The sequence below is a fragment of the Meriones unguiculatus genome, chromosome 11, assembly GCF_030254825.1.
Source record: "Meriones unguiculatus strain TT.TT164.6M chromosome 11, Bangor_MerUng_6.1, whole genome shotgun sequence".
Lineage (NCBI taxonomy): Eukaryota > Metazoa > Chordata > Mammalia > Rodentia > Muridae > Meriones > Meriones unguiculatus.
Window position 1 is genome coordinate 75,203,534 of NC_083359.1, and position 21,154 is coordinate 75,224,687.

The following is a 21,154-nucleotide window of genomic DNA, read 5'->3' on the forward strand; positions in this document are numbered from 1 at the left end:
TTTGCCAGATGACAGAGCCCTGATTTAAGCATGCCCTTGTTCCCAGTTTTCTATATATTTTATATGCTGTTGGAGCGTTCCAGAATCCCAGATGAAGAAAGGTAAGGTGGGAGGCGTTAACTGGTCTGTCACAGAGAACACAACAGCCCCTCAAACCGAGGCCAGAATGGTTGCTTCCATGGTGGAGAAGGCCAGCTCCTCCTGTACCCTCTGCTGCCCCCCTGTGGCCATGATAGTGCAAGCTCTTTCTTAGGTTAGTCTGACTAATACAGAATGCATATATGTATATATGTACACTGAATGTATATATGTACATATAATGCATACATACATACATACATATATATATATATATATATGGGTCATAGATATATGCATATGTGTGTGTGTGAGAGAAGAGATGCAAGCGGCTTCGGTGCTATGTCACATATGTGTGTGTGTGGAGTATGTGTCCATGAATATAGGCGCCTGGAGCTGGGATTACAGGTGCCTGTGAGGCATTCACTGTGGGTGCTGGGAACCAGACTTGGATTCCCTAGAAGAGCAGATGTGTTCTTAACCGATGAGCTACTTCTCCAGCCCAAACTTCCATTGTTTTATAAAGCTTTTTTTTTTTTTCCATGCAATTCTAAATAATGCCTAGAATTTGTTCGGTTTATTAATTCATTTGGTGAACACACAAAAAAATTTGATGAAATCGGAATTAGTAACACAGTTGCTAACACTGTTAGTGTGTAGAGGAGTTAAGCCAAGATTCCCTTAGTTCTTTAGGGCTAAAAATTAACTTCCAATCTGGAAGGTCTTAGGTAAAGAGATTGCTCAGGAGTCCAGGGACTATGAGGTCCTGAATCTAGGTAATACGATGAAGGTGGAATGCCTGAAATTGGTCCAGGAGAAGAAAGGGAAGCCTCAAGTTAAATATCTGAGGAGCGGTCAGTCCAAAGGGTGAGAGATGCTAGGGGCTTCGGTGCTGTGGCACAGAGGAGCTGCGCGCACCTGCAGGAGAAAGGCCGGCAGGCAAAGCCTGCAGCTCTCTCCCGACCAGAATCCTCAGCTAGAAGATGAAGCCTACTTCCAGGGGAGGGGAGGAGCTTTACTCTTCAGTCAAACCTCCCAGGAAACACTCTCAGAGACCCACCCAGAGGTTTTTTTCTTTGCTAATATCAGATCCAATCAAGGTGGCATCTCAGAGTATCTGTACAATCACTGGCTTGGACAATGACTTAGACTTCGAGTAAAGCTAGACTGTCGATTTTAAAATCTGCGGCTCATTCATCGGTATACTCAATTTCTCAGACACTTGCTTTGTATTATAAAACGTTGGCTATACATAGTATTGTCTCCAACGTGCTTTTGGGATGATGGAAAATTCGTGAAAAGTGTGTATGAGATGGCTTGGTAGCATGCTCAAGAAATAGCAAATACTTGTGTGTGGCAGACACCGCTTTAAACATTTTACATATGTAAATTCCTGTAATTCTTGTAAGAATCCTATACCACTAATATAGATGGCAGAAAATTTTTATTAAATTATTATTTTTATATTAATTAAATTATTATTTTAATATTAATTAATTAGTTATATTCACTTTGTATCCCAGCTGTAGCCCCCTCCCTCATTCCCTCCCAGTCCCACCCTCCTTCCCTCATCTCTCATGTCCCCTCTCTAAGTCCACTGAGAGGGGAGATCCTCCTCCCCTTCCATCTGACCCTAGCTTATCAGATTTCATCAGGACTGGATGCATTGTCTTCCTCTGTGGCCTGGTAAATCTGCTCCCCCCTCAGGGGGAGGTGATCAAAGAGCCAGCCACTGAGTTCATGTCAGAGATAGTCCCTGTTCCCTTTACTAGGGAACCCTCTGGGATACTGAGTTGCCATGGGCTACATCTGAGCAGGGGTTCTAGGTTATGTCCATGCATGGTCCTTGGTTGGAGAATCAGTCTCAGAAAAGACCCCTGTGGCCAGATTTTTTGGTTCTGCTGCTCTCCTTGTGGAGCTCCTGTTCTCCCCAGGTCTTTCTATCTCCCCGATGGCAGAAAATGTAAACAAACCACTCAACTGTGAAGAGGTAGAAGACAGCTGCACCAGTTAGCTTTTGCTGCATAGTAAGCCTGTCCAGAGTATTTGCACATTCCTGATAGGGGGAATGCCAGCATTCTATTGATTCCACTTTACCCCATTGCCTCCTACCCAAGATCCCAGGTTCTTGGTAAGCTAAGTGCATGTCTGGTAGTGAGCTCAAAGTCAAGTGCTGCAGTCCGATGTTCTTTTAGGTCAAACGACTAAGAATACCACGGTTTTCACATCTTGAGTGTGGGAAGTGGGTCAGGAGGAAGGGGGCTAGGTCACTCCATTTGCATTGGCCTTGGGTTTTCTCTCCGTGTCTCCAGTCCAGGCTTCCCACTTGCTGCTAGGCCTCTTCTCTACTCTTGGTAAATTATTCCTTTTGTAAAGCTTTAACCCCATGCAAGGGCTGTGAATTGGTCGATTCTCCCGCCACAAGGTGCTGCGAGTCTGTCTTCCTCTCAGGCCATCTCCTCCTCGTGTCTCTTAGTTATGATGGTCCAGGGGAAGTAGGTCATGGTTCATGTCTTAGGCTTGACGGCCCACCGAGCCTCCTCCATACTTATTGGTTATCCTCCCTTCCCAAGGAGGCCACTGGTGCCAAATGCCATTTCTTTCGTGTTCATGGGATAGGACAGCTGGAAAGTTTTCCTCACAGGGCTGACTTTCATTTCCCGCCCTGGCCTTGATCCAGCGTTGAGTTTTCTGCTGGAACCCAATGCTTGCTTTCCTCTCTTAGTCACAGAGTCTCTTATTCCTGTGTTAATCGTTTAGAGTTTTATTATCCGCATGGTTTCTAGTATAAGTGGCCTCAAATCACATTTAGAAATGGGGTTTGGAAATCATTAAAAAAATAATAAGAAGAAGAAATCAGTGTGCCAGCTTCACCTCTTACAAGTCGGTTAGATCTGCAAGGACTCCCGGGTCTGGCCTGGGTGTTTTAAAAAACTCTTCTCCGGGAAGAAGGTGCCACAAGGAAGAAGTGAAATTTAGCTGGCTTCTTTTGCAAGTGGAACTTATTCTCCAAAGTGTCATCTTTGGCCCATCCCTAAATATGAGTGAAAATACACACTGTGAGCAAAACAGCCCTGGCAACTCTCTGCTCAGCGGCTGTATGAAGCGTCTCCCCCAGACAGAGACAGTCTCGTAGACCGTCAGCAGCAATTAGAGACGTCATGCCCTGTGCACTGTCGGGGGGGGGGGGGGACAGGACAAAAACAAGGGAACTGCTCGCTAGAGCCAAACACCAGAGTGCCGGAGTCCCTGTCACCACAAAAGTAGCTGAACGTTGCCCTCTGCTGGCCAACCTGAGTGACTGCTGCTTCCTCGTCAGTCTAGCTCCTCTTTGCTCGAGTTCCTAGAAAACAAGGGTCAGAGCGGCCATCGTGAAACTTCTCTTGCTTCCAAACAGCGTCCAGTTGCGCGTGGACCTTTATTTCCTTGCACTCCAGATCCCCCGACACAGTCCAAACCCGTCAGGACCCATTAACCAAGGCTCGGATTTCCTCTAAGCTGCTCAGTGGTTTCTGGGCTGAGTTCTCCCTAGTTGTAGCAACTTCTTACCGACAGACGAGCCCCTGGTCTTCCGCTCCAGGGCTTCCGCTCGCGGGACCTCGGCACAAGCTGCTCTGGGTGGGGAGAGGAGTCAGCATTCTCCAGTGCCTTCGTCACACCGTCTGCTCAGGACAAGCTAACACGACCTGCTACCTCTATGCCCCACCCTGCTCCCGGCTGACACTGCCTGCATAATTCTAACAGTCTCCGCTTCAGACAACTCCTCTTAGCAATGCTCAGCTGAGTCAGAAATGGTTTGCGTCAAAACCGGAACAATTTCAGATGAACTCCAGCCCGTAGCCGTGGTCAGACAGCTGGTTAGTTTCTGGCAACTAGATACAAGCGGGAGCCACCCGGAAGAGGAAATGTCAGAGGGGGAAAGGCCCCCATCAGTTTGGCCTGTTTGCATGTCTGTGGGACATTTTCGTAGTTAATGGTCAGCGTGGTGGCGGCACGTCTGAGCAGGTGGTCCTGCGTTGTACAAGGAAAACACGCTGAGCAGGCCACGGGGAACAAGCCAGTGAACACCATCTGCCAGGGTCTCTCCGTCAGTTCCTGCCTCGAGTTCTGCTTTGGCTACCTTCGATGATGGAATATGTAGCCTGCAGGCCAAATAAAGCCTCCCTCTCCAAGCTGCTTTTAGCCAGTGTCTTACCACCACGACAGAGGAGACTAGGCAGCTGACCACAGAAAATGGAAATGAAGCATAGTGAAGGCATGCCTCCTGATAGCTTGGCCTGTCAGCCAACCACCAGAAACCGGCGGAAGCTTGCCTGCAGTGATGGGCTGAGACTCTGCTAACCCTTAGGAAAGTACACTGATAAGCTTTCCCGAGTTTAAGTTTGGTTGTGGTTTATTACCTGAGGACAGAGGTGCCCCAAGTCCATCTTGTTCAGAACGAATCCGGAAGTCCTTACAAGGGCCCCTCAGGCCCTAGGTGGCTTGTAACTCCACGAAGCCTCACTGGTCTGTAAGCTGCTCCTTGATTACACCAGGCCTGTTTCCATTTCAGGGCCTTTGAATGCCTACCACCACCACCACCACCACCACCACCACCACCACCACCACCACCACAATCCTTGTTACTATCATCTCTTCAGGTAACACAATAGCACACACTAAGACAGATTGCATTGAGGCAGAAGAAGACCGCAGTTATGGAGCCTGTAGGAATAGGGACTGTCAGGGACTATGCCATACGTGGACATCTTATTATATGCTACAATTTTTTTTTAATTATTTATAGGGCCAGATAGAGACTCAGCAGGTAGAGGTGTTTGCCAGACAAGCCTGGTAACCCGAATTTGAGCTCTGGAACCATGTACAGGTGGAAGGAGAGAACTGATACCACAAAGCCTCCTGGCCTCCACCAGCCTGCCCAGACACCCTCCGTGTACATAAGCCCACTGTTCCTCCTCGGCCAGCTGTGTGATTGCTTAGGATTTCCGTGCTCCCGGTAAGGAGCAAGCTCCGCACAGAGCTTCCGGCTTGTGGGGTAAGCGGCTGGACCGCAAGCATCACCCTCCCCACAGGCGACCAACTGTGCTGCCAAGCAGTCGCTGACTGCTTCGTGGACTCTGTGCCTATTTTCCCTGTTTCTCTCCAAGAACAGGGCATTTGTGATTACCGAGAAGACACAGAGTGATGGGTGAAGCTGGATCCTACAACCCCAAAGGCGAGCACTGGGATGCCTGTCAAGTCTGTCCTTCGTGGTCAGGCTAGAGCCCTTGTGTTCCTCCGTGATGCTCAGGTGGTGCCTGGGCCGACCCTGGGGCCCACACCTTCTGTTCTTTCGTTTTCTTGCTCCTTTCTTGGCTCCGCCCTGATAGCGCAAGGACTGTTTCTTCTAGGGGCTGGTCTTGAGAGATTGTTGCTGCCGCCAAAGGAATGGCTGTTGAGAGAGTTTGGAAGGTACACCGGACTGCAGGAGAGCGGGCAGTGGCTGTGGGTTGTTTCTTGCTGGGATGGGGGAGGGGACGAAACGATCTGGAGGATTAGGAGACCGGGACAGCAGCCCTGTGGCCCTGAGCCCTTCCTTCCTCCTAAGGTTCTGTCACGGTTCATACCGTTCATTTACGCGCTCTGCTTCTGAGGCAGGTCTGGAAGCAGGAGGGAGAAAACGAAAGTGAATGCAGGTTGGGAAGCTGCGGCGTTCTGTTCCGGACTGGGCGGCTCCTCCCAGCTTTCCCGGATTTTCTCTCCTCTTCCACGCCATACATGACACCCAACACAGAGCCAGGGGCAGTTAGGGCAGGTTACACAAACGGGTTGGACAACAAAGCTATGCTGTATATATAGACCTCAAAGAAGGAGGCTTTGTGTGTTTTGTAGCAAATACAGCTCTTCAGATGTTCCGGTTAACAAGGGGTGCCTGACGACTGAGCTGGATCTGAACCTAAAGCTGAATGATGTCCCTGGGCTAAATGACACTTGCTGTAGGGCACATGAATTCAGGGAAGAGTATTCGCTACAAATATACATATATATATATATATATTTTTCCACAGAGGCATAATTAGTTCTGCCGTTCATCCAATGCCCAATATTTGCCACACTGCCTAACTCACTGTCTTCAAGGACCCTGTTTCTTGTCCTCCGTTGAGGAAACAAAATTGTGAGTCAGAGGTTTAGGAGTACACGATGAGGAAGTGACAGTCAGGAGTTGCACACCCAGAAACTCAAAGTTGAGTTAATAGTTCACATTTTCCTCCCTGTGACTACCTCAATAAAGACGCGCAGGAGCATGAAGAGAACAGACATAGGGAGCACCGCAGCGAGTGTGCTGTGACCAGCCTCACCTGGGATAAAGGCATTTGGGTAAAATACACTTTTCCTCTTGAGGGAGCTTGCTTGCCCTTCCCCTACCCCAGAAGCTGCCAATTACTAGGTAAGTACGTTTACAGAATATTGATAAAAGTACTTAGTTTTCGTGACTAATCGTGAAATTTTAGGACTTCTATTGTAAGAAATCTGCAACAGGAAAACCAGATAAAAAATGAGCTAAAAGACAATGCAGCCACTCCTGATGAGACCTAATTGACTAGGATCAGAAGGAAGGAAAAGAAGTCCTCCCCTATCAGTGGACTTGGGGAGGGGCATGCATGCAGAGGGTGGAGGAAGGGAGGGATTGGAACGGGAGGAGGGAGGGAACCACAGGGGGGATACAAAGTGAATAAAGTGTAATTAATAAAGAAAAAAAAGAGATTAAAAAATAAAAAAATGAGCTAAGTTTCCTCAACGTCATTCAGAATTGTTTTAAGATTTTTTAAAATTTTGAAAATATTGTTACAGATACTAAAATATTCAAGATTAGAAAATTGAAATTAGCACATGTAAGTGCAGAGTCACTTGGCTTGATCCAGCCAATAAATAAATAAATAAATAAATAAATAAATTAATTAATTAATTAATCTGTACACAAATACTAAATCTTGATAGCAGTTGCTTTGAGGGAGAGGGACTGTGGAGTACTGGTGTCTTTTCTTTAAATTTACATAGACTCACAACAGTCTACAATCTAGAAATGCTTAATTAAGCCAGCAGGCGTGCTTAGAAAAGGCTACATGCAGGTAAAGCTGAGTTCTGAGCCGGGAGAATTTTTCCTGTCTGAGATGACAACTCTTCCACCCCCCACCCCCCACTCGTGTCCAGGTGAGAGGTCAGAAGACAGAGCACAAAGGCTGAAAGTGTTAGCCGCTGGCACTGACTGTCATGGAGACCCAGGATCACACACACAGCGCACCCCCGGATGGACTCATATCATCAAGCGGTCAGGGGACCCCTGGCAGAGACGGCCATTTGTTGATTGAAGCTGTTCAACAGGGAGACGTTGCCAGGATCCAGCAACTGCTGGAACAAGGGGCCGATGTCAATGTCCAGGAGGACGCTGGGGGCTGGACCCCTCTGCACAACGCAGTGCAGTCTGGCAGGGTAGACATTGTGCGGCTCCTGCTTCGTCACGGTGCTGACCCTCATCGGAGGAAGAAGAACGGGGCCACTCCCTTCATCGTCGCTGGGATCCGTGGAGACGTGAGCCTGCTCGAGATCTTCCTCTCCGAGGGTGCAGATGTCAACGAGTGTGACCACAATGGCTTCACGGCTTTCATGGAAGCTGCCGAGTACGGTAGAGTCGAAGCCTTAAGGTTCCTTTTTGCTAAGGGAGCCAATGTGAATTTGAGACGGGAGACGAAGGGGGACAAGGTGCGACTCAAGCAAGGAGGGGCCACAGCGCTCATGAGTGCGGCCGAAAACGGCCACACAGAAGTCTTGCGTATCCTTCTCAACGACATGGGGGCCGAGGCCGACGCTCGGGACAACATGGGCAGGAACGCCTTGATCCGCACTCTGCTCAACCACGACGGTGAAAACGTGGAGGAGGTTACTCACCTTCTGCTTCGGCACGGGGCTGACGTGAACGCGAGAGGAGAGGGAGGGAAGACGCCCCTGATCTCGGCCGTGGAAGAGAAGCGCACAGGCTTGGTGAAGATGCTCCTGGCTCAGGAAGGCATAAACGTCGATGACAGGGACAGCAAGGGCAACACAGCTCTGCTAATCGCCGTCGAGAAGAAACTGAAGGAAATCGCCCGGCTGCTGTGTGAAAAGGGGGCCGACACGAAGCATGGGGATCTTGTTGCGATAGCCAGGCGCAATTACGACCATTCCCTTGTACAGCTTCTTCTCCACTATGGAGCTAGTGAGCGCCCGAGCCCTCCTGTTGAAGTCTGGTCGCCTCACAGTTCACGCTGGGGGGATGCCTTGAAAAGACTCCACAGTATGCCTCGACCCATGATTGGCAAGCTCAAGATCTTTTTGGACGACGACTTTAAAATTGCTTGCACTTCTGAAGGGGGCGTCTATCTAGGGATCTATGACAACCGAGAGGTGGCCGTGAAGGTCTTCTGGGAGGGCAGCTCCCGGGCACATACGGAACTCTCTTGTCTGGAGGGCTGCCCTGACCCCAGTAACTTTGTGACTTTCTACGGAAGGGAGACCAACAAGGGCTGCTTATATGTGTGTGTGTCCCTGTGTGAGTGTTCACTGGAAGAGTTCCTGGGTAAACCCAGAGAGGAACCTGTGGAGAACGGGGAAGATAAGTTTGCCCGCAGTGTCCTGTTGTCTCTATTTGAGGCTGTTCAAAAACTACATTCGCATGGATTCTCCCATCAGGATTTGGGGCCACAAAACATCTTGCTAGGTGAGGCCTTGTGGTAGTCTTTTATGTGTGGCTATGACAGATCACAGAGATTTGTAATGAATGGAGATTTATTTCTAAAAGTCATGGAGACTAGCCAGGGGTCACAGCTTGTAGGCGAAATTCCTGAATTACCCATCTTTAGATCTCATTCCCAACTTTTAAATAATTTTTTTCATTCCTCTTTCTGGGGACTCATTGGCTTCTTCAAGATGAAGGAAGGACCTGAAGGGGACAGAGAACCAGCACATCTGTGACCCATGATGGTGTCCTAAAGTACCAGAGTAGCTTGGGGCCCGTGGGCTTAACTGGATGGAAATCAATGCCAAGACATCCTTAGACCCAGAACCTTGTTGGTTAGTTGTTAGTTAGCCATAGGGTGTAACCTTAACTATGGCCACCAGCCCCTTTCCTGTGGTGTGTCCCCAGAGCTCTGTCAATGGAGAGCTGGTTAACTTCACCCTCATCTTTTCCTGCTGTCCATCTTGTAAAAAAATAAAATGTGTGTCCTGCTCTTGACAGATCAAAAGAGGCTGGATATGAGGAAATAGAATTATTATTAATCTTCAGAGATGATAAATTGTATAACATGTTGTTAATATATTTAAATGATTTGACTATCATACCATAGAGAATATTTTTTTTATGCACCTCTGAAACTGTTTCTTAGATTCCAAGAAAGATCTTCGCCTGGCAGATTTTGATCAGAGTGTTCAGTGGAAGGGAGATTCACAGATGCTCGAGAGAGACTTGGAGGTAATTTTTGTGGCCTAGCTAACTTTTCTTTTCTGTGCTTCCTTATTTGTTCACTTCACTTCCTGTGGTTAGTTAGAGGACTTCTTTGAACCGGAAAGGAAAGACTTCCCAAGGCTTCCTCTATCTGTCCACTTTCCTCTCTCCGTTGCATACAGTGGCGTTTCCGTGTGTCTTTCCTGCAGGAGAACGTTCACTAGGCAGAGGAGTAGTTATAACAGCTGGGCTGGTGTGGAGTTGCCTTCCACTGTGGTCATTCCTTCCCCCCTTAAAAAAAAATCTCTAGCATTTCCCTTCTTCTCCCACTAGCTAAATAAGTAACTAAAGAAAGGATGCCTTTTCTTCAAAGACGCCGAGAAGGCATTTCTGAATACCTCAAAAGTTCCTTCTGCAAATATTTTTCTGCCTAAGGATAAAGCGAATGGGATTTGCCCTCAACTCTACTCAAACTCACCTGCAGAACACCAAAGAAAGGCAGATACTGAGGCTCTGGACAATTCCTGGGAGGAATGGAGTCAGCCTTCACCTCAAAGGAGACAGAGCTCAGCTGAAGTGTTAAGGCTGTAAAAGAGCTGGTGCTCCTGAGAGGATACAGACCCAGGCCCTGTGTATTGAAGCTCCCAGGCTGTTCAGACACGGTTGGGCAGTTCTCTCCTAGATAGTAACCAATGGGCAATTGTTTGGTTCCAGGTTTGGTGACTCCTAACTTCAGTTCTTCCTCCCCTGGTGTGTAGAGTGCCTGTCTCTTGTGCTGACCACGGCCTACTTATTTGCTCTACCAAAGCCTGTTCCCTGGGCTAACACTGTGTCTCACCAGATTGGGAATGACTCCATTATCTGTCTCCTCACACAGTGCTGGATCAAGCTCCTAGCTTGTCCCAAGGTCGTCTCCTTTGTCTAAAGCATCTTCCCTCTCTTCACTTATCAATATTCTGTCAGAACATTCAAGACCCAGGTAGAATCCTTCTGCTGCCAACAAGACTATCCTATAACTCCGGACCAGGGTTATCTTTCAGGAGCCTAAGCTATGTGGGCCATTCTTGGCCTTGGAGAACTCTTTGTGCATAGAGCTTTGTCTTTCTCTCCCAGAATCCTGCAGATTCAGAGGTCAGGGTGTTAACCATGACACCATCGGCCCACAGAAATATAGCCCACAAGTTCCTTGAAATACCTCCATCTTCCATTTCCATGCAGTTTGTACTGACTACTTTGGTGTCACTCTGAGAAGAACCTAAATGAAGAAGGGTTGTTTAGGTCATGGTCTCGGAGGTTTCAGCTCAGACTGGAGGTCTGGAGCAGCTCATCATGGGCAGGAAGCAAAGGTGAGCCATAATTGGAAGGGACCAGGGCAAGGAACAGCCACCAAGACAAGCTTCTGTTGAACCACTCCTTCCCAACAGGTCCCACTTTGTAATGTCTGATACTTCCACATAAGTCTACTGACATTTTGAATCCACTAGTGGCCATTTGGCCAGAGCCCTCATGATCTTAATCTTCTCTGCAAATGTCACCAGCATACCCAGAAATGCTCTTTACTCATCTCCTAGGCGGATCTGTCTGTCCAGTGAAGTTGACAGTGGTGATATTAACCTCAAATCTTCCAAGGTTACCCAAATAGAAAGGTAACTCATTGCAATTTTGCTTCATTTATGGCTTCTGTACAGGACCTTGGACGGCTGGTTCTCTATATGGTAAAGAAAGGTGAGATACCCTTTGAGACACTAAAGGTGTTAAATAATCAAGAGGTGGTTAAAGAATCGCCAGATGAGGAGACAAGGGACCTCATCCAATGCCTGTTTTCTCCGGGAGCAAATGTAAAGAACTGTTTGAGGGACCTGCTTGGCCATCCTTTCTTTTGGACTTGGGAGAAGTAAGTAGAACTTGGGTATCTGTTACAGCAGAGGTTCTCAACCTTCCTAACTGCGACCTTTAAATATAGTCCTTTGTGATGTTGTGACCCCCAATCATAAAATCATTTTTTGTTGCTACTTCATACCTGTAAGTTTGGTACTGTTAAATCTCATAGCCAAACTTTAGGCAGAGTGCAGGGAATCTTATGAAAGAAAGGGGAGAAAGACCCTCCAGAAAGACCTGGAGGGGATAAGAGCTCCACAAGGAGAGCATCAGAACCAAAAAATCTGGGCACAGGGGTCTTTTCTGAGACTGATACTCCAACCAAGGACCATGCATGGATATAACTTAGAACCCCTGCTCAGATGTAGCTCATGGCAGCTCAGTGTCCAAGTGGGTTCTCTAGTAAGGGGAATAGGGACTATCTCTGACATGAACTCAGTGACTGGCTCTTTGGAGAGCAGCCTTACCAGGCCACAGAGGAAGACAGTGAAGGCCGTCCTGATGAGACCTGATAAGCTAGGGTCAGATAGAAGGGGAGGAGGACCTCCCCTATCAGTGGACTTGGAGAGGGGCATGGGAGGAGATGAGGGAGGGAGGATGCGATTGGGAGGGAATGAGGGAGGAAGCTACAGCTGGGATACAAAGTGAATAAACTGTAATTAATATAAAAAATAAAAATTAAAAAATTAAAAAGAAAAGGGGAGCTCCTTCCCCAAAAGAATCATACATATCTGATATGCAGGATGCCTGATTTGTGACCCCTGTGAAAGGGTTGTTTGAATCCCCTGGAGGGGTCAATGACCCACAGGTTGAGAACTGCTGTGTAACAGGCTTTCATATGGAGTGGTGTGAGCAGCTGTCAGGGCTGGGGATCAGCAGGCCTGGGCTTTTCTCTCACTTTGGCATTGCTGGTGGTGTGTCCTCGGGAGGGGTGACAACCTACTGGATTCTGGTTTTAACTACCAAAGAACCGGTGAGAGGCAACAGGGTGGCCTCTCCCATCGTGCAGAAATTTCATTTAAAGTCAAAGCACATCATTTCTCTCTTTTTGGAAAAAGTGGAATGACCACAATGATTCTGTCATTCTCAGCCGCTACAGAACACTTCGGAATGTGGGAAATGAATCTGACATCAAAACACGAAATAATCAAAGTGAGCTTCTCAGACTGCTGCAGCCTGGGACACTGGAACCTTCCAGAAGCTTTGTTCAGTGGAGATCTAAGGTATGAGCGCTTACCTTCTGTCCAGGAAGAAGAGTGTGTGTAACAGTTTATGTTGCTTATGCTATCTTACTTAATGGTTAAAAAAATTTGTGTACATAAACCACATTTGCTTTAACCATTTCTCTATTGAAGGAGGCCTAGGTTGGCTTCTGTCTTGGCTACTGTGGGCAGTTCTGCAATACCCCTGTGATATGTTGACCGAGAGTCCTTTGGATAAATACCCAGCAGAATTGTAGCTGTTCTTGTGTTAGATGCAGTTCTAGTTTTTGAGAAACCTCAATATTGATTTTCATAGTAGCTAGAACTAGTTAACATTCCCACAAAGGTTTTTAATTGGCACAGTTTCCTGGGAGCTTGGTAAGTACAGACAGAAAGGGAATTAGTAACTCATTCAAACACAACAACAACTGACCTGTGTTGCATAGCATATGTGGTGTATTATCATGTACCTTTACTTGTTCTTATTTGTTTTGTTCATTGGTAGAGGGCACTTATTCAAATTTGTATTTGGACTTCTGATATTAACATACCATCAGGGTTTATTTTATGTTGTCATCACATCTTGGGGTAATGTTTTACTTCGTTTTGTTTTTTGTTTTTAGATCGACAAATATGTTATGGCAGAAATGAATTCTTTCTATAAAAAGAGTATATATGCTTATCAGGATACTGTAGGTGATCTACTGAAGTTTATTCGGAATATAGGAGAACACATCAATGAGAAAAAAAATGAGCAGTAAGTATTGCTTTCATTCTTGTGTGTTGTATTGCGAAGTGAGAACAGTTAGAAAATCTAATTCTGAGTCTGTCAAAATGGAAAGAAGAAAACTTACTTTGATAAAGAAAAGCAAGTTGGGGGTGGTGGCACATGCCTTTATTTCCACAACTCAGGAGGCAGAGGCAGGTGGATCTCTGTGAGATCAGGCTGGTCTACACAGCAAGTTCCATGGCCAGCCAGAACTGCAGAGTGAGACCCTCTTCCTGTGTTCTCCTCAACTCCCTCTCAAGTTCATGACCTCATTTTTAATTACTGCCACATATACACGTATGTATCTATAAGTACAACCTGCAGAGTCTGCTTCATGTTGCTTTTGGGGGAATTTGGTTAGTGCTTATCACTTGGGATTGGAACGTCTCCGAGGGGTCTTGTTCCTGGAGAAGTCTGAGTCTCCCTCTCAGCACCCACTGATAGCCTGTAATAGCTGGCCATCTTTTGGTAGGGCCTGTGAAAGTCCTCCTGTGTTAGTACCATTTTTCTGAATGAACAGACAAGTTCAGAATGATTGAGTCGCACGGCTATTAAAGAGTCAGAAAGCATCTTGTCAGATTCCAAAGTCCTTATGGTTCCTGCCACAGAATCAAGTCCAGGGAGCAGCCAGCACATACCCTAAGGAAGAAGAGCATGGGGCCAGTCGGCAGAGCTATTTGTGTTTTGTTTCAGAATGAAGGAGAGACTTGGAGACCCTTGTCGTTACTTTCAGAAGACATTTCCAGATCTTGTAATCTACGTGTACAAGAAACTAAAGAAAACAGAATATGAAAGACATTTTCCTCAGACCCAACCAAGGCTCAGTGTGCCAGAGGCAGCAGGACCAGTGGACCTACAGAGCTGAGTTTTGCAAGTTCAAGGCACCACTTTTTAAAATCAGGATAGTTCGTGGCAAGTTGCACATCTCTGGTCTCTTAAGTAGCCTGGTTGCTTGGGAGGGCTAAATTAGATAGCCAGTGTGTTAGTTTCTGATACAGTAAATTCCACACATTTGCACAATCACAAAAGCAGTGAAAACTATACCATTCCATTTTAGTGGATGAAATTGGGAGAGCCTTCTGTTAAGATTTCATTAAAAAAAAATTTAGTGTGTGTGTGTGTGTGTGTGTGTGTGTGTGTGAGAGAGAGAGAGAGAGAGGCGGGGGCCACACATACCACATGTGGAATCTTAGTACAACTTTGTGGCACTGGTTCTCTCCTTCTACCTTTATATGGATTTCGGGGATCAAATTTATGTTGTGAGGCTTGAGTGGCAAGCACCTGTGCCCACTGAGTCATGTCATCGGCATGATTCCTATTATTAATTGCGCCAAAGAAATGACTGTCAAGACCCCCATGGCTGTATGTTTTCTCTCGTTTAATTCTTCCAGTGAGCTTGCAAAACAAAATTGATTATCTCCACTAAAGAACCGAGGTGTAGAGAATCCGAGTGACTTGCACAAGATCCTACAACCTGTGCAAAGCACTGTATAAAAAGACACCTCTCTCTTTTTTTTATTTTCTTATTTTTATTTTTATTTTTTATTGTTGCCTCTCACATGAGGGCGTTAAAAACAATCAGCATCTCTTTTGGATGAAGCTCAGAACGAGTAGGTCAACATATGCCAAAAGGGCTCTAGGTTAGTCGTTTTGGGGTTTGGTTAGTCGTTTGTCTTTGTTGGGCACCTATAAGTCTAGGTACTAACTAAATGAATTCCATTCCCTCTGAAAGCACCTGCACTGCTTTCTCGTGACTTCAAGTAAATCGTTCTCAGTTGGGGTCATTTGTCAGTGCCACTGCTGGGGGGAGGGGCGAACGGGGGCGGCACTACTGGCATTAAGTAAGAGCCGGGGATGCTATCAAACATTCTGTGATGCCCAACACCACATTATGCAGACTAAACATCAGTGACGCTGATGTTTAGAAAAACTGAAGGGTTTGGGACATGTCTGAGCTGGCCCTGGACCCAGGACTGTGGTGTGCACGCAACACCTCCTAGAAGAGTGACTTGGGTGTGTTTTCTTGATGCTGGACCTGAAATGAAGCAGCTCCTTCTGGTGTTCACTCAGGACCCTTCTCTTCTTCATTTCCCATGCTCCATGGTGCACACATTCTAAGGCACTCTCTCTAGCTCTTTGACACATTGCTACCTCAGCGCATGCTTGATTTCACTTTGTCCTTTTGTGATCCCCTTCTCCCCCAAATCAAAGCCCTACCCTAAGGGCTTTTGAATCTTTATTGCTTAGTAAAAATGTTTGCTCTGTGATACTGCTTGATAAGTCCTCACTGAATCAGTGAACCATTTCTGTACATGGGTGACGATGATATATTATATAGATTATATGGTACTTCAGAGTTTACATACTAAATCTACATATTTTTAAATCGAATTTTGTTTGGAAAAAAAGTACTGTAAGGTATGCACTATGGTCTTTATTTTGGTAATGAGGAACTAAGGCTAGAAATATTTCTATTTACTCTAGGCATATGGCATAGAGATGTCACCATCTTGATTTGGACAGAATTTCCCGTGTGAAATCTAGTGTTCTTTTCACCTATTGTGATGACTAAGACAGAGCTTTGGGATGGGAATGAAATGCTATCTTAGATCCTTCCCAGAACGGAGGTATCTGGAAATGGATAGATGGCTGTCGGTGCAAGAAGTTAGGTCCTCTAAAAGAAACAAACTAACGACTTAAAAGATTTCTGTTTTTCTTTTCTTCTCTCTCTCTCTTTCTTTCTTTTGAGCAGAGTGCTTGTTTTAGGTTTTAAAAATGAGCTTTGTTGTCTGACTTGGATATGTCAATCAAAATGTCCATGTGTGAAGAATACTCAATAAAAATTTGAACGATTTCATTAAGCTGGACTTTGCGTGAGTGACTTGTGATAGAATAGATGAATCAAGCAATTCCTGAGTACTTGAATACATGTACTTTGATTGAGAGGATTGGTTATAAAAGGAAAGGAGAAAGACTTTTTAAATACATATCCGTAAATGAGAGGCAAAAATTCCCCACCTGATCCAGCAATAAGCAGTCACCCTATTATTAATTTTGTTGTGTGGAACCATTTTACTTATGAGTTTTCAGCTTTAGCCTTTCAAGAAACTATGTGGGTGAAATTTCTAAGCTCCACCTCTTGAATATGTTAGAGGAAAACTATCTTTTCTATCTCGTGTACTCTAAATAATACCACATGCAAGGACTGTAAATGGAGAGAAGAAAGGATACACATGCCCAAAGTCATCTCCTGGCTTTGCTGAAAACAGAGTGGACCTCATTTTCATAAGAGAAATAGTATCCTTTACTATGACTTTTTCTGATTAAGAATAAAAAAATTCTTTTGGGACAATAGAAATTTAAATATTCTTTAGATAAAACTTTGGATAAAATGCTGCAGAGGTCATACAGCTCTCACAGAATGCCCCACACCACCAATATTACAGGAAGAATTCTCTCCAAATAATCAGTGTTTGACTTAAATATTTTTGAGATTATAAGTGCATCATTTCTGTCTTCTTTTACTTCCCTTCAAACCCTTCTGTATATTCCTCCTTGCTCTCAAGTTCATGACCTCTTTTTCATTAATTGTTATATCAATATCAATATATACCAAATATCAGATATATATCAATTAACAATTAATATATATAATTGATATATATCAATAAATGAAAAGAGGTTGTGAAGAGATATGGCAATATACATAGCAGCATAATATTCCTGAATACATAAATACATGCTGCTCAGTCTATAGAATGTCACGTGTAGATAGATAAATAAATGATAGATAGATAGATAGATAGATAGATAGATAGATAGATAGATAGATACAGATATGTTTTCAGGGATGACCGTTTGGTATTGGATAACCAACTGGTGTGCACTTCCCTGGGGAAGACCATTTCTCCTGATCTCAGCATTCCTCAATTACCTGTAGTTCTTTGTGTAGGGCTGAGACGTCACGAGTTTCCCCCTTTTCAGTTAGCATGCCCATTGGTGTCATGCTTGTCGTCTGCTGTGTTATGCTGCTAAACAGAAGGGCACCCTAAAAATCCTTCCATCAAGGTATCATCACTCTAATACCAAAATTAAAGAAACAACAAAAGAAGACCACCACACCAATACCTCTGACAAATGTAAACTCAAAAATACTTAGTAAAATACTTGCAAACAGAGTGCTGACACATCCGAAAGATTTCCCACCACTACCAAGTTAGATTTATCCCTGAAATGCACGGATGCTTCACATAAGCAGACTTAATTGAAAACAAAAATCACAGGGTCATCACAATAGATGCAGAGAAAGTCTTTGACAAAATCCAACATGCCCGAATGATCAAAGTCCCAGGAATGTGGGGAACTACATGGAGTGACTACCAGGAGGCATATCTCCACATGATAAATGCTGTATAGAGACACCCACAGCCTACATCATCCTAAATGAAGAAAAGCTTGAAGCAGTCTCACTGAAGTCAGGAACAAGACAGGGATGCTCACTATCCCTACTCCTGCTCCATGTTGTGCTCAAAGCACTGGCTGCATCAAGGTGGTGCAGAGAGGAAAAGTTAGACTATCCCTATTTACAGATGATGTAATATTATACATAAGGGATACCAAAGATTCTAACTGAAAACATCCAGAAACTATAAAAAATTCAGGGTACATCTTAAGGAAGGCTGTGTTTAGTAGCTTGTGTCTATAATCCCAACATTTCTATGGCAAGATAAGAGTAGAGATATTGGAATTCCCACAGGTTTGGAGGCTAGCAAAGCCCTCTGTCAAACAACGTAGACAGTAAGGCTGTTCACACAGAGCCATCTTGGCAACCTTGTGCTTTAATGATGTGAAAGTGGCAAGTTGGCAAGATGGCGCCATGGATCAAAGTGCTTGCTATGCAAGTGTGAGGATTCGAGCTCAATTCTCAGAGCTCACGAGTGAGCCAGATATGTAGAGCAAATGCCTGTAATCCCAACACTCTTTCAAGGGGATGGGAGGTGGAGACGGGAATTCCAAGAGGCTTGTGGCTCAACTGATTTCATATTCAAAGCTCAAAATAAAACAAAGGCCTTGTCTGAAGTGAGATGGTGAGGACTGACACTTGAAGTTATCCCTGACCTCCACACCCATGCCATTTACATAGACAGACAGACAGACAGACAGACACACACACACACACACACCATTTCATTCTTTATTTCTATTCTCTCAAACATTTAGGTAGACATTGAGAATTTTTGTTTTCATTCAGTTGTCACCATTGCAGATAGTTCGTTGAGCATGTAGCTTACATTAGACACTGTGGTAAGGAAGGTGTGGCTGGCCTTGCCCATGCAGAGGTGCCGGCACATGTCAAGAACATGCTGGACAAACAGTATGAATGAGAGGGCAAAAGTAGTAAAGCTTCCACTTTCCTGTCTTGTGTTTTCTAGCGCCCAGAGCTTTTGTGTGTGGTATCCAGAGACATCCGTGACTGTGCCAGAAGATGTCATCATATGTAGAAGAGACAACTGATGCTCTGAAAGGGTTGCTAGGATACCATCTTTGCATATGTGGTAAACAGAAATGTCAGGATGGACATCCAAGTTGGTGAGGTCTTAGGCGGTAGTCTTTTGGGAACAGCAAATGCGTAAATTGGCCACTGGTCACTGTTCAGATGCGTGAGAACTTTTCTCAGCTCCTTTCCTCAGCAGCTGTTGGGTGACTCTTCCTGGGGAAAACAGCGACAAAGGCCTATCCACCCCAGATAGGGCAAAGATGACAGATCTGAGAAAGGATCCCACCCAAGTCTGAATCAATCAGTTTATTGGGGTTAAATATCAGAGCATGGGTTAGGGGTTACTTGCAGGATTATGGGTGTCTCAAAGGCAGTTGTGTTACAAAAAGAATCCCACCCCAGCCTGGGGAATGACTCACAGAAGCAGGCTGTTCCACAGAAGGGCCTCACCTCTCCCTGTAAATTTTTACTGTATGCACACAGGAGACGGCTCTTAAATTTTATAACTTTCTGAATCTTTAAAGACTTTCTCTTCCTTTCCATTTAGAGGAAATAGCTGGATATCAGCCTGGAGGTCAAGGTTACCACTGCCTTTCTTAGTGTACACGTGTGCACACATTCATATGAATGTATGTAGCTGTGTATCACGGTAGGTGTGTGTAGAGCTCAGAGGACGACCTAGGACGTTGGTCTTTACCTCTTACATTGTTTAACAGTTTTGTTGTTGTTGTTGTTCAATTCTGTGTACCCCAAGCTAGCTGGCCTCCAAGCCTGTGGGAATTCTCCTGTCCCCGCTCCTATGTTGCCATACAAGTGTTGGGATTACAGGCACATGCTACTACATTTGGCTTTACATAGGATTTTTTTTTTTTTTGAGACAGGGTTTCTCTGTGTAGCCTTTGTGGTCCTTTGTAGACCAGGCTGGCCTCGGATTCAGAGCGATCTGCCTCCCTCTACCTCTCTGAGTGCTGGGATTAAAGGTGTATATCAACTCACTGCTCCCAAACTTCAGACCACAGTCCCTGTGCTCTGTCCTGCCTGCCTCAGTGGAAGCCCCAGATGGTGGATGCCAACCCTTCTGATGACCTGTCAGCTCCATCCTCACTCAGGTCCTAGAGCCTCACCCAGTGCTGCTGGATCTGTTCCAAGCCAGAGTGTGCCTGCTCACGAGGAACAGCGACTGTAGGGAGAGGTTTGCAACATTTAAGCACCAACTGTGTGCCTGGTGCCAAGCTGAACCCGTGAGATCAGCATTGTTGATAACAGTGACCCTAGGAGCCCACTTTACAGACTAGAACACTAACTCTTATACTCTGTTGGGACCAACACTGCCAAGCCAGATAACCTCAGTCCATGGCCTCTCCTGTCCTGCCACGAACCCAGCCTGCCTGTGCCCAAAGTCCTCTCCCGCTCAGAGTCCCAGCTACCCTAACCACGCTGGAGCTCTCCTGCTGATCCTGGGTTTGTCCCTCTGGGTATCCACGAATCCTGGAAACTGCAAGCGAGAGGAGCATACACACACCCTCTTATGGGCACTGAAGGTACCTGGCTATGCCAAGTTTACCTGAAAGGTGAAGATGAGCCCTATTTCAGAGAGGGACATTCAGCTGCCCATGGCCACAGATGAAATGAGGGATGAGCAGTTTAGATGTCCTAACTCTGGTGAATTTGGGGCATAGGCAAGGATCATCCAGAGGAAAAAAATTAAGAGTTCAGCTAGTGTGCCATGCTATAGTTCTTGCTTAACAAGTGCAAAGATAAGATAATAAAATAAAACAGACAAAACACACACACACACACAAAGAACAAACAAATGAAACAGGCTAAAAGGATTCTGTACCCCTTTCTGAGCCCTGCCCTGCCTGACCTTGAACCAGGGTGGCCAACATAAGCATAAAGAGGCCCAAAGAGATGAGAAGCAGCAGAAGCCAGGGGATTCGGGTCAGATTTCTGCAGGATGGGCAGATGGGCAGAGCTGAGGTCCAGGGGTCAGATTCTGCCCTGCTGTGGTCATGCTCCACAGGACCCCTGACACCTCTGTCCCTGAATCACTGGAGTACCTGACAAGCTCTTTGAGCTGCAAATGAGACCCTCAGGGTAGTTCTCAGCAAATCCCTGTCTCTGAATGTGACCCCTTCCTCTGAACTGGACAGAATACAAGCAGCTGACCTCCAAAGCTGGGTCACCCCTCTCACCCCCCAAGCTAGAGGCCAGGCCCAGATAACCCTGGATCCTGGACCTCGAAAGCACCCAGAAGCTATCCAGCCTTA

General features: G+C 45.7%; 1 protein-coding gene across 1 annotated transcript; it reads left to right on the top strand.

The window, feature by feature from the left end:
• Positions 1-5,107: 5,107 nt before the first annotated feature.
• On the top strand, positions 5,108-16,248 carry Rnasel (ribonuclease L). The gene is made up of 8 exons (XM_021632850.2): positions 5,108-5,529; positions 6,350-6,505; positions 7,270-8,812; positions 9,480-9,565; positions 11,227-11,432; positions 12,507-12,639; positions 13,242-13,375; positions 14,081-16,248. Exons 3-8 carry the CDS (start codon positions 7,330-7,332, stop codon positions 14,250-14,252), a joined length of 2,214 nt encoding a protein of 737 aa, XP_021488525.2. The 5' UTR covers positions 5,108-5,529; positions 6,350-6,505; positions 7,270-7,329; the 3' UTR covers positions 14,253-16,248.
• Positions 16,249-21,154: the final 4,906 nt, after the last annotated feature.

Bases quoted from the DNA above. Each gene is read 5' to 3' on its own strand.
- Rnasel (XM_021632850.2), top strand. From the start codon at position 7,330: ATGGAGACCCAGGATCACACACACAGCGCACCCCCGGATGGACTCATA. The intron at 9,566-11,226 runs GTAATTTTTGTG...GCTTCTGTACAG, and splicing joins TGCTCGAGAGAGACTTGGAG to GACCTTGGACGGCTGGTTCT. The intron at 12,640-13,241 runs GTATGAGCGCTT...TTTTGTTTTTAG, and splicing joins TTGTTCAGTGGAGATCTAAG to ATCGACAAATATGTTATGGC.